The sequence below is a fragment of the Poromitra crassiceps genome (genome assembly GCF_964638095.1).
Source record: "Poromitra crassiceps genome assembly, chromosome: 9".
NCBI classification, from domain to species: domain Eukaryota; kingdom Metazoa; phylum Chordata; class Actinopteri; order Beryciformes; family Melamphaidae; genus Poromitra; species Poromitra crassiceps.
In genome coordinates this window covers 31,476,364-31,489,562 of record NC_139630.1, presented here as the reverse complement: position 1 = coordinate 31,489,562, position 13,199 = coordinate 31,476,364, and the positions used below count along the sequence as shown (strand labels likewise).

General features: G+C 45.9%; 1 protein-coding gene across 1 annotated transcript in view; it reads left to right on the top strand.

The window, feature by feature from the left end:
* col12a1b (collagen, type XII, alpha 1b) overlaps positions 1-13,199 on the top strand; it is a gene marked incomplete at its 5' end in the record, with an annotated part of 199,768 nt that overhangs the window by 160,653 nt on the left and 25,916 nt on the right. The window contains 2 exons of the mRNA XM_083643682.1: positions 8,324-8,482; positions 10,009-10,086. Coding sequence (XP_083499808.1) covers positions 8,324-8,482; positions 10,009-10,086 — 237 coding nt within the window. The remainder of the gene's footprint in view (positions 1-8,323; positions 8,483-10,008; positions 10,087-13,199) is intronic.

Sequence of the window (13,199 nt, the reverse complement as noted above, 5' to 3'; positions counted from 1 at the left end):
GTTACTTCTCTCCCCCATCGCTCTCTCTCGCTCCCTTCGTTACCCCCCCCCCTCTCCCCCTTCCCCCCCCCCCATCCTGCCTCCCTCCTCTTGGCTCGGTCGTGGGGTTTGAAAGGCTGGAAGGCAGGCCTGGGGGCTTGGTAGCATGAGCGCAGCGGGAGAGTTAGACGCTGTGGTTTACCTCCCAGCATGCTTATGTATGCACCAGTCTGCTCCGGGACGCGTCCCGCAGGCCGAGCGGACGGGCAGGATGTGGGTGCAAGGAGGGAGGTTCACACTCTTAAAGCCTCATCCCACCAGGGAGTAATACGCCGAGCTCGGACCTGCGCTGATTTGTCATAATTGCGCAAATTGACGGTGATTTTAATCCTGCGTGAGTCAGCCTGTGTTTTTTAACATCTTTAATTTGTAAAGTCAACATTCCAGCGCAAATCACCTTCCGTATTTTGACGAGGGAACGGATTTCTTTTACGGGTTCCTTTTTCTTTGGATTTCTCTTTTTTCCCCCATCATGGAAAGTGGAGGCAGCAGTGGAATCTATAGAGGAAGAAAGGTTTTGAAGACACTTTCCCACGTAAAATTGCGTTGCTGCATCAGAAAGAAGATGAACTGTAAAATCTTTCATTTCATTATCATGCGTGAATGCATGAAAAATAGAGGTTGGAGGGTCATTCATTTGTTACATAATCTTCCCACATAATACTAGTCCTGCGTTGGGGGTGGCTCGTCCTGATAGAACGTGTACCACAAAGGCTTACAGTATAGTCCTTCGCGCGGGCCGACCGCGGGTTCGAATCCGACCTGTGGTCCCTTTGCATGTCCTCCCCCTCATCATACCAAGGACCCAATTTGAGCCACAAACCTTCATTTGATGACATTCTGTCTCTCTGACCCAAATCTGAGAGTAACTTTTATTGTCAGATCTGATGTTGTCCAGATGATGGTCTGTATTGTAGGTAGAGAGATAACAGAGAAACTATGATCAATACAGTCATTCTTCAGCATTCTCTAACGTGTTGAGAAACACTGGGTTAGACGACCTGAGAGACTTCCAAAAGAATCACCGGCCCTTTCTTGGTAATATGGACGTCATCTTGAGAAGGTTCTAGATAGAGATAGACAGATAAAAAGAGATAGGCTACTGATCCCTGAACATGGTGTTGAAAGATGGTGTTGCCCATTACACTCTAATGAGAGCTGCTCACCAGGCGCGTGTGCCGAAACTTTTTAGTCAACTCCTACTGCCGGTGTGGACGGGTTCTGTACTGCCGGTGTCGACAGGTTCTGTGGAGTAGTGTTTTTCTTGCCCCCCCCCCCCCCCCCCATTCTTATAGTTATATTGGCCAGAGCCATAGAGAGAGAGAGAGGGAGCTCCAGAAAACGGCTTCTAAAGAAAATGTGACCCATAATTTAAAACTTGATCATCCAAAGAGTCGTTTTTCACTTTGAGTGACACGCAAAACAATTCCCCTCGAGATTTACAGCTGCTTCTTTCCCCATGCACGTCTATGGGAAAAAGTATTTCTAGGCGTCACATGACTTTCAATACCGAGCTTGGCCACAGCGCCAAAATTGCTTCACAGCCCAGAGCGGTTCCTGGGGAACTTGATCCCCAGCAAGGGTGAAATTCTTCTTTTTTCTGCCTCCTCCCTCCCTCCTGAGGGAGGTCAAAGGTCAGCCGGCAGGAGTTCAGCGTCTTTACGTGTGATCTCCTGTGATCTTCTGCCGACAGGATCTGCCCACTCTGATGCTCCTGGTCTGCTCGCTCTCTGTTGAGCCCTGTAATATACAATGTAAAAATATACACTATAAACCCCCCCCGAAACAAAAACATGGAAATGAACCCAAATAAGTGTTTTCTCGTGAAGATTTAAAAGCCTGTCAGCCACGGAGCTGGCAGCAGCGCCTCGCGGCCGACTGTGTGACTTATTGAACTGGGCGCTCGCTGTCAGTCCAGCCGCGCAAACAAACGTGATTTAGACGGTCTGCTTGAACCGGACCGCGGCCTCCCGCAGGAGATTGATGTTTTTTGGGTTTGTTTGTCTCAGTTTGTGGTGCCAGGTTTGACATTGCAGAGACACCGTGCGGTGAAAGGCTGCGAGCTGCTGTGAGACCGCCCAGTGCCCCCCGCCCCGCTACATTACCACTAAAGGGAATGAGATTAGCCCAAGCTTCGCGCTACTTATAAAGCACTCAGATTATTAGTCCCTACGATGTCTTTAACAGCAGAGCTTAGTCAAACAGGACGGATTATTTGTGTGACGGGGCTGCGTCTCCTGGGTGCGATGGGATAGAGTGAGTCAGCGAATGCAGATCCTCCCTGTTCGCCCCTGTGTTAACTATCAACCAGCAGCCACCAGAGTGAGCTCTGCCAACACCAGAGAAATAGATTGGCGCACCAGAGAAATAGATCAGCGCACCAGAGAGATAGATCAGCGCACCAGAGAAATAGATCAGCGCACCAGCCAGGGATGTGTCTTTTCTGCAGCGATTCATGAAAGCATTGGAAGTTTTCTTGGTTACAAAGAAAAGATAGAATGATATAAACGGGGGTTTATTTGAGTAATAGGGATATTTTAGAGACGTGATCAAACCGAAAAGGATTTAGAGCATTGGAGTGTTCGAATTTGAACTAGCCATGATAGATTAAAGGCTTTTTAATCATAAGAAGAGTTGCCTTGGACTTTTTTTCAAATTTTATATGGACTTTCCCCTTTTGAGTTCCAAAGAGCACCTTCTTTTTTAAGTTTTTAACTTTGATCCAGAGCGACTCGTAGCCCTCTCCTATATTATCTTCTTTAAGGATTTAGAGGACGTTTGAAAATGCAATGAGTGAAAGCTCTGAATAGAAGAGGTCCAAATCAACGTTAACTTTAACTGGAAGCACGGCGAAGGGATGGATTAGACGGGTACTATCAGAAACACCGGTCCTGGGTTCGATTCTCACCTGGGACGCTGTGAGCGGTGAAGGAGTGCGTGCCCGTCCACATGTCCTCGAGTGCCCGCCGCCCGGGTGGGGTCGTCAAAAGGGCCTTTCTGTGTGGAGTTTGCATGTTCTCCCCGTGCCCCCTGGGGGTTTCCTTCATACATGCAATAGCCTGGTCGCTGAAGTGGTGCCTCCTCTGGTCGTTCGGGGCGCCTGTTCGGAGGGAGGGGAACTCGTTGGAATAGCGTGATCCTCCCACGTGCTATGTCCTACCGATGAAGCTTCCCCTGTCAGGTGAAAAGAAGCGGCTGGCTAACTGCCCATGTCTCGGAGGAAGCATGGAGCCAGTTTCAGCTCTCCCCAGATTGGCAGAGGGTGGAGCAGCAACCAACTATCAGAGGGGAACTATCAGAAACACTGATGCACAATATTGGATTTTCTTTTTTTTGCTGATTTCCGATATGCTGATATTTTCCAACTCTTTTGGTCGATTACACTGATGTCGATACAGTATATGTATGTATATGTGCGCAAATTTCAGAGAACATCAAGTCTCTCCTGTAGTGGAATTAACACATTATTATGCCTACTCTTATCATGATGGCCCACTGACAGATGCAGAGTACAAAAATACTTTAAAATGCTTTTCAAAATGGACACATTCACTGGGCGAAATAGGAAAACTACTTCAACTTAGGTTATGTCAAACATGCCATGAATGCATTCGGGCATAATTCAAGCGTAATTCTATCGGCCTGTCTGTTTGGTTAGGCCGATGACGATATTTAATTTTTAAGCCTTTATTGGCTGATACCGATGACGTGTCAAATCATCGCACATCGCAAATCAGAAACAGGTCAGAGAGAGAAGAGAGATCGCATGAGTGAGAAAGGGAGTTGACATTTGGCTCAGTTTAGAATTAGACCGATGGTCGTCGGACAATGACAGAAGCGGAAGTCTTGGCGCGGACGTCTGCTCTACACCAGGAAGTCCCACAGTCTTATTAGTCATCAGACTGATAACCCCGCCCAGATTGGGTCAGAGGTTCAAATACTTTTAGCTGCATGTTATTGAAAATGGAATCGGTTTGCTAAGTTAGCTGTTGGTACGCAGGAGGGATGAAGATACCTCACTCTTGTTTTTCCGTGAGTTTACTATCACCGCCACCACTACTGTTCCACCGACTGTATAGCTGTCATCCTTTAAAAAGCACCGTGGTTTGTCTTAATAATGCTGTCAATCATTTTATATGAGTAGGCGTCACTCTTTCCCAAAAGCTCCAGACAGTAGACAGTAGATCTCCTGCTCACCTGCGTACCTGATGTGAATTCCTCCTTCGCTGACGTGACGGTCTTAAAGTTTCCACATCGAAGGTTCAAAATGTTACATCTTCTCCTCACCGTTCAAATCGATGGTGGATGCGCTGACATCAAATGTTTGAAAAAGGAAAATTGAAAGAACAACTACCGCTTGAAATATACTGTATGTAACTTACATCTGCCCTTCATTTAAAACAAATCAAACTTAAGGAGTAGTTCACCCAAAAGTGAAAATTCTGTCGTCTTCTACTCACCCTCATATGCGAAACAGATGAAATGTGTTAGTGGATACAACACACAGGGAGGTTTCCAGCACAACTTGGTAGCAGCCTTCTCCAAAACAGCTGAAGTCAATGGGGACCTTCTCAGAGTTCCAAACCAAAACAGCCAAACAATCACACTGTGACTAGAAAGACCTACACACCAAATCAGTCAGCTGTAGTTCAGATTGTCACTACTGTATGATCATCATGGTCAATATACTGTAGGTCTTTTTGGAACTCTGAAGAACTGGTCCACTGACTTCAGTTGATTTGAAGAAGGTTGCTATGGAGTTGTGTTGGCAACCTCCCTGTGTGTTATATGGACAAACTGCACCTGTGTCTCAACTGTCATGAGGGGGAGGTGCTAACTGCACCTGTGTTTCAACTGGCACGAGGGGGAGGAGCTAACTGCACCTGTGTTTCAACTGGCATGAGGGGGAGGAGCTAACTGCACCTGTGTTTCAACTGGCATGAGGGGGAAGAGCAAACTGCACCTGTGTCTCAACTGGCATGAGGGGGAGGAGCTAACTGCACCTGTGTTTCAACTGGCATGAGGGGGAGGAGCTAACTGCACCTGTGTTTCAACTGGCATGAGGGGGAGGAGCTAACTGCACCTGTGTTTCAACTGGCATGAGGGGGAGGAGCTAACTGCACCTGTGTTTCAACCGACATGAGGGGGAGGAGATGATGACACAATTGTCATTTTTGTCACAATTATTCCGTTAAAGATACTGAATGTAGTAGTAGTAGCGACGTTGAAAAACACAGAGACGTATTTCTCCCCTCCCCTCTATATTTAAAGCCTACCTGCTGTGTGGCTCCTCCCCTCTATATTTAAAGCCTACCTGCTGTGTGGCTCCTCCCCTCTATATTTAAAGCCTACCTGCTGTGTGGCCCCTCCCCTCTATATTTAAAGCCTACCTGCTGTGTGGCTCCTCCCCTCTATATTTAAAGCCTACCTGCTGTGTGGCCCCTCCCCTCTATATTTAAAGCCTACCTGCTGTGTGGCTCCTCCCCTCTATATTTAAAGCCTACCTGCTGTGTGGCTCCTCCCCTCTATATTTAAAGCCTACCTGCTGTGTGGCTCCTCCCCTCTATATTTAAAGCCTACCTGCTACGTGGCTCCTCCCCTCTATATTTAAAGTCTACCTGCTGTGTGGCTCTGGAGCAGATCGTTAGTTCAACGGCTACGACGTAACGCGTGAATGGAAACACCACTACAGTATGTTTCACTCCCCAGAGGGCTTCTGCCATGGCTCACTGTTTCCATGAGCCTTCTGAGATATTACCCCCCTCCACACACACACACACACACACACACACACACACACACACACTCACACACACGCACACACACACACACACACACACACACACACACACACACGCATGCACACACACACACACACACACACACACACACGCATGCACGCGCACATGCATGCACGCACGCACACACAAACACACACACACACACACACACACACACACACAGGCTCCCTGGGCGGTCTGCCAAACATGCCTTTGCATTTCCGCGGATGCCGAGCACAGCCAGGGAGGCTGTGTGTGGCTTTGGTAACGCAACGTTTTTCTGCTTACGGAGAGTGTGATGACCACACCACGTCGCGCTGCCGCAGCTCAACTCACCCCGGCTGGCCGCTGGTGTCGAGGAGCGCTCGTGGTTTACCGCCATATGAAATCATGAGAAGATGTAGGCCAGGGAGTTCTGAGCGAGATGACTTAGTGTGTGTGTGTGTGTGTGTGTGTGTGTGTGTGTGTGAATCCACTGCTGCCTCAGACCTGTCACACCTACGTTTTTAGGCATTATGATGAGGTTCTGCCCCAGAGCGTAGAATAAGATTAAAGTCCCAGTTCAACATCATTTGAATCTCTCCTCCGCAATTTGACATACTTGTGCTTGAAATGGGATGTATGTTGGGGGTGGGATATAATGAGCCTTCAAAAGTGAAAAGCAATGGGAGATCAGTTAGGAAGAGAACGTTTTATTTGATAGTGGCACAAATCTGTGATGGCTTGATTGGTTGGAGTTTTTAGAGGCTTCTGAGTCCTGGTGCAGCATGAGGTCACCATTAAAGATACTGTACACTGTTTTCCAGGAATCAAAAGTAATGGGATTCTTTTAACCTTTTTTTAATTATTATTATTCCATAGAGACACTGCATGAAGTAGGCCACGCCCATCACGGGGGAAAAGCTCAGTTTATTTCCACACACCAGCGTAATTTTCCTTGAATTAAACATAGCTAAAAGCTGTTGTGTGGTGGGCTGCGCAGACAACAAATGTAAAAAATCGCCAGTTAAAGTTTTTTTGTACTCCTGAGCAAAACAAGGAAGCCATTGAGAATTGCCCAGAAGAAAAATGTGGATCTAGTTGTCAAGGAAGTAAGTTGGAGTGTTCATCTTCCGTATATACGATATTTTTGTGCAACACGCAACCATGCACGTGACATAGGAGAACGCCAGGATTGGAGGGGGGGTTTCCGTTTCTGAATGATGACGCGTTACGCAGTGTCTCAATGGGAAATGAGCTAACCTGGTGAAAGCGTCATTTCAAAGTGCAATGGTAAAGCCACCGCGGCATTTGGAAAGCATCCACACCTCGCCTACATTGTACTTGTTTGTGCTTTTTGATGGAATTTTAGCCAAATTAATGTCTTGTTTCCCATTTTTGTGAAATGAGCTTCATGTCTTAAAATGCAAATACGTCCACGATAAGTGACAGTCTTTCCCGAATCTTATAAACAAATTGTTTTAGTTGCCTACTGTAAACCTAACCCTATATAGTCCAGGCATTTTACGCAAATATGTGGGTCAACCTCACACTAATTGCAACAAAACCAAACTCAACTGATTTTGTACCCTCAATATGTCCTCAATGAAGGAAAAAAAGTGTTAAGGAAATGTATGAAGGGAAAGTTTTGAAAATGACCTAAATATGATGGTAGCCTATGGAAGCCTATGGAAGCCTTTTTTTTTTTTTTTTTATGTGCCATAAATCTCATCACTTATATGTATGTGTTTTTTGCTTCAAGGAGAAAAAAAAAAAAAAAAAAAAAAAATGTTAAAAAATAAATAAAAAAACGTTTTTGGTAGCATCATATGGGTCATTTTCAAAAATTTCCCTTCATACATTTCCTTAACACTTTTTTTCCTTCATTGAGGACATATTGAGGATACAAAATCAGTTGAGTTTGGTTTTGTTGCAATTAGTGTGAGGTCAAGTGACATTTTTACTGGACTATATAACCTTACATAGAGTTGTTTTAGTTGCCTACTGTAGTGTAAACCTAACCCTATAACCTTACATAGAGTTGTTTTAGTGGCCAAAACGTCACCTTTTTCACGTGTCAAACAGGCGGAAATGGCGTGTCTATTTCATACTATTACGCCACATAATCCAATTAGTGGTGGAGGAACATAATCTTAACAAAATGCGTTTCAGCGTCGGTGCTCATGTCACAAACTTGACCAGATCATGTTTCATGATTCCTGCTGCTAGCAGTGTTGCTATGGTGCAGCACTGAGAGGCTGGTTTCCCTCTGACTGAGCTCTTCAAGGCCAACAGTTTTTCAGTAAACATCCAGCCACAGATCCAGCTCACATCACCACCAGACAGGCACCAACTAATAATCTGCAGACCGTTGGGGATATAAAGCAGACACAAGACTTGGTCGTCGAACAAACAATGTAGCAATAAAAACTCTTCTCCCTTCTCTTTCTGTCTGTCTCTTGCTTATCTCTACATCTCACTCTCCTCCTCTCCTCTCCTCTCTCCTCTCCTGTTTGTCCCTGAAGCTCCACATCCTGGTCTCCCCCACCAGCGTCAAGCTGAACATCGACTGCCAAGAAGTGGCTGAAAATGAGATCAAGGCAGCTGGAAACACATCCAGCGACGGCTACCAGGTTCTGGGCAAGATGTCCAAGGCCATCGGCTCCAGAGGACAGTCTGCAACTGTAAGTGCACTGACTCCGGAGCATTCAGAAAAAAAAGTGTTAGCATCGAGCCTACTATCACTCAACATAGTGTATGCTAAAGTGTTAGCATTGAGCCTACTATCACTCAACATAGTGTATGCTAAAGTGTTAGCATTGAGCCTACTATCACTCAACATAGTGTATGCTAAAGTGTTAGCATCGAGCCTACTATCACTCAACATAGTGTATGCTAAAGTGTTAGCATTGGGCCAACAACCTACAGGGCACATATGGATGATTTTAGTAATAATAATAATAATAATACATTTTATTTCGAGGCGCCTTTCATGACACCCAAGGTCGCCTTACAGTGCATAAAAACAGTTTCAAGTAATAAAACATATACAACATATACATAGAACATATACATATAGTTTCAAGTAGTAAAAATATATACAAATTAAGAACAAGGCAAATTACAGCAGGGAGTTAGAGGGAGTAGGCCAGTTTGAACAGGTGGGTTTTGAGGTGGGATTTGAATGTTGTGATGGTGTCGGACTGTCGGATGTGTGGGGGTAGGGAATTCCAGAGCTTGGGGGCAGTGCAGCTGAAGGCCCTTGCACCCATGGTAGTGAGGCGGTGTGAAGGGACAGTGAGGAGACCAGCAGTGGAGGAGCGCAGGGAACGGGAGGGGGTGTAGTCGTGCAGGAGGTCAGAGAGGTAGATGGGTGCTTGGTGGTTGAGAGCTTTATAAGTGAGCAGGAGGATTTTGTAATTAATTCTGTATGGAACAGGGAGCCAGTGGAGTTGGATGAGAATGGGGGTGATGTGATCAGAGGCTTTAGTGCGGGTAATGATCCGGGCGGCAGAGTTCTGTATGAGCTGGAGTCGGTTGAGGAGTTTGGTGGGGAGGCCGGAGAGAACAGAGTTACAGTAATCAATCCTGGATGTGACAAATGCATGGATCAAAACTTCTGTGCTGGATTGGGAGAGGGATGGGCGGAGTCTAGAGATGTTGCGAATGTGAAAGAAGGCAGTCCGGGTGATATTTTTTATGTGGGGGGCGAAAGAAAGGGTATTGTCCAGGGTGACACCGAGGCTTTTGACTTGTGCAGAAAAGGGAACAGGGAAACCGTCAATGGTGATGTGGGGGGTGGGGGGGATTTGGGATTTGGTGAGTGTGTTTTTGGAGCCGATGAGCAGGGCCTCAGTTTTATTGCCATTAAGTTTTAAGAAATTCCTGTGTCTTTTCCCCCCCTCATCTTTAACGGGCAAGTTGAGCGACCGGTACCCTATATAAAAACCTTGGATGATTCCTTTAAGAAGATACGGCTTTTAAGAATAAGTATATGAGATGAAACAACTTGTTAAAATGAACATATTTGTGCACTTATGATGATCAGAAGGCCGTGGGTGGCTGCAGCAGCAGGAGAGCGTGTTTCCTCGCTGCCTGTGTGATGTGACCCGACCCGGCTCTTCCTCTAGTGGCTTCCTGGGGGCAGTGAGGGGAGGATCAGACACACATGTACCAAAACGCCATCTCCCATGTTTCTCATCCTCCACAGTTCCAGCTCCAGATGTTCGATATTGTCTGCAATGTGGCCTGGACCAGCAGGGACAGATGTTGTGACCTCCCATCTATGGTAAGGAACCCGTCCAAAGAGCAAGGAGACAGGGCCTACAGTAACAAGAAGACCATTACGTACTGTACAGTACAACCAAAAAGACCGATCTGTTCAACCACCTTCTTGAAAAGGTGTGCGTTGCGATAGTTGCTACCTATCCAGAAACCTGTTGAAAGCCAAGTCTTTCATAACGGTTCAACTTCAAAAGTACCGGTAGGTGTGTTTCTCCTTCCCATCAGAATGTGAGCTTTTGATTTGGGCGTGCATCTCTGGCTAGTTGGCTTGTTTACAGCACACATACTTCTTCCGCTTCCGTGTGTGTGTGTGAATGTGAACAGGGCACTCCTGAAAAAGAGAGCATTGCTCTCAGTGAGACTCCCCCTGTATAAATAAAGGTAAAAAAAAAAAAAAAAAAAACGTGTGACGCAAAACCCCCAGATTGAGACTCATATTCCAAATGCACTGTACACATGTCCAAAGAATGCTCGTAAACCCCAATAATATTAGCATATCCCACATGTCTTCATCTGAAAATGACTCGATCAAATGGGAATATCCAAAGGGAATATCTGTTTACATGACTCATATCAAATTCTGACTATTGTCATAATAGTGGAATATTAGTGTGCATGTACAGTAAATGTACTCACTGACCCATTTCCATTCACATCACCAGCAGCTGGCAGTTGAATGCTGGAACGTCTTGGTGCTGTAGCTGTTAGGTCAGTAGCTGTTAGGTCAGTAGCTGTTTGGAAGACCGACTGCTCTGAAAACCCACTTGACTGTAAAACAGAGAAAATGGCTGCCTGTAGACTATAGTTCCTCATCATCATTTAAACACCTTTTCTGCTGTCAAACGAGTTGGTTGGTAAAAATAACGATAATAGTCGGTTGGTGAATGTTCAAGATTCAAGATTCAAGATTTTATTGTCACTCCGTAGTACAAGTATCACGTGTGAAATTCTTGTGCTGTGAACTCCGTTTACAACATAGTACAATATATAACAGGGCATATGAGTGCAAAAACAACAAGAGACACAACAAGCAATGAGGCAGTAGAGTGATAAGACAAGTCAGAGACAGTGGCATATTCACTGCACATAGGTGCACATGGCATGTGCATACTTTAGACGTACTTAAACATAGTTGACGTTTGTGGCTTGATTAGACACACGCTGTGTGCCTGTCTCGTCTTTTAACACAATGTTGACTCCATCGCTTGGGGCCAATTGGATCATCTTGACACTTGAAGCACAACGGAAAAACAAAAACAGTCTTTTATAAGCGGTGTCCTGGACTCCGATGTCGGTCTGATCATTAGTTTTACAGATGCAGTTAAGCCCAAAGAGCATATTTCTCCATCAGTGATGTTATTTTCCTCCCGGCATTCACATTGCTGAGAGCTCCACTCTGTAGATGGAAAGGAGAGCAGCTTTCCAAAATGTCAAGCCTGCAGGCTGAATGAAGAAGAAGAAGACTGGAGGAGCCGGGGATCGAACCACCGACCTTCTGATTATTGGACGACCCGCTCTACCTCCTGAGCCACAGCCGCCCTTTCAACTGATCCCATCTGATCATTCCAATACATGAATATTTTCACAACGACGTGGCCTTCAGGAGCCCCTTGAGCCTGTCTGCCATCTGCAACTTTTCTGGATTAGAAGTAGCTATATTAGGAAACCATCGAAGTGGTGAGCGAGAGTGATGTGCAAATGGTAGGCAAAGCAGTATGTATCTGGTTTGTATAACCTCGGTCTCACGCAGGCGCAGAGCGTACGTGCTAGTTGACCGTCGGCTGTAGTCTCTGTGGTGTTTTTTGGCCCCGACACAGCTGACGTGAGGCGACGCAACAGTCAACCTTTATCGCCGCTAGTCCTTTGCTGTTGCGTGGTTGTCTCAGGCTTAAGAGAATCCCACTGAAATGACACAAGGCTACGTAATTATGTGGCGAAGCTACAATAGCTACCCAACGCTAAGCTAACCAGCTAAACTGTCACCTTACATGTGGTGAGAGATTGAATCATACATGTAACTTGTTATAACTATATGTTCAATTGTATATTGTGTTGCATATTTGTGATCTGTCTGACGTAAGTGAAAGTACTCTGTTCCCTGTCTACTGTCGTTACTGGAACAGGAAAGCCATCTGTTTTCATAACTGCTTTCTGATCAACTGTCTGTATGATTCAATCTCTCACACATGTACACTCATTATAGCGCTTTTAAAACCCGGACAACTGCCTATTCAAACTAATCAGAGTATTTCTGCCTCCAGAGCAGCTGTGACTCCAAAACATGTTTGTAACTAAAACTCCAATCTGCCTGCATCAGTGTCCATATTTGCCTGTGTGTGTACGTGTGTGTGTGTGTGTGTGTGTGTGTGTGTGTGTGTGCGTGTGCGTGCACATTTGTGCATGTGTGTGTGTGCGCGCGCGCGCGCGTTTGTGTGTGTGTGCGTGCATTTGTGTGTGTGTGTGTGTGCGTTTGTGTGTGTGTGTGCGTTTGTGTGTGTGTGTGCGTTTGTGTGTGCGTTTGTACGTGTTTGTACGTGTGTTTGTGCGTGTGTGTGTGTGTGTGTGTGTGTGCGTGCACGCGCGTTTGTGTGTGTGTGTGCGTTTGTACGTGTGTTTGTGCGTGTGTGTGTGTGTTTGTGCGTGTGTGTGTGTCTTGGGGGTGGGGGGGGGTGACCATTACGTTATAGAAAGCTGCTAGGCCACCTGGTTTCTCTTAAACGTCTTGGACAAAGTCTTCAGCCTGGTAGGCGATGAACTCTTGTTCTTGCTGCAGTCCGAGGCACATGTAATTACACACTTGTGACTGTAAAATGACACTGACTGTGTTTATACAGTGTATCAGCAGGCAGCTGCAGGCCCAAACAGCTCCCAGCAGGGAAAGTGTGCGCTTGATTTGCAACGCTGTCTGTCCACACGAGGCAGCAAACACACAGGGCGGCACATCAACTGGACTCGGTTCAGAATCAGAATCACAAAGTAAAATATACAATATTTAAGGAATATGACACAAGAGGGCATGCTTTTGCGGCCTCGTGCCTACGACCAATCACAGCCGTGCTGATATCCAGTAACGAGCACAACCTTGAGTGTGATATTGCTTTTATACAACAGTTGTAA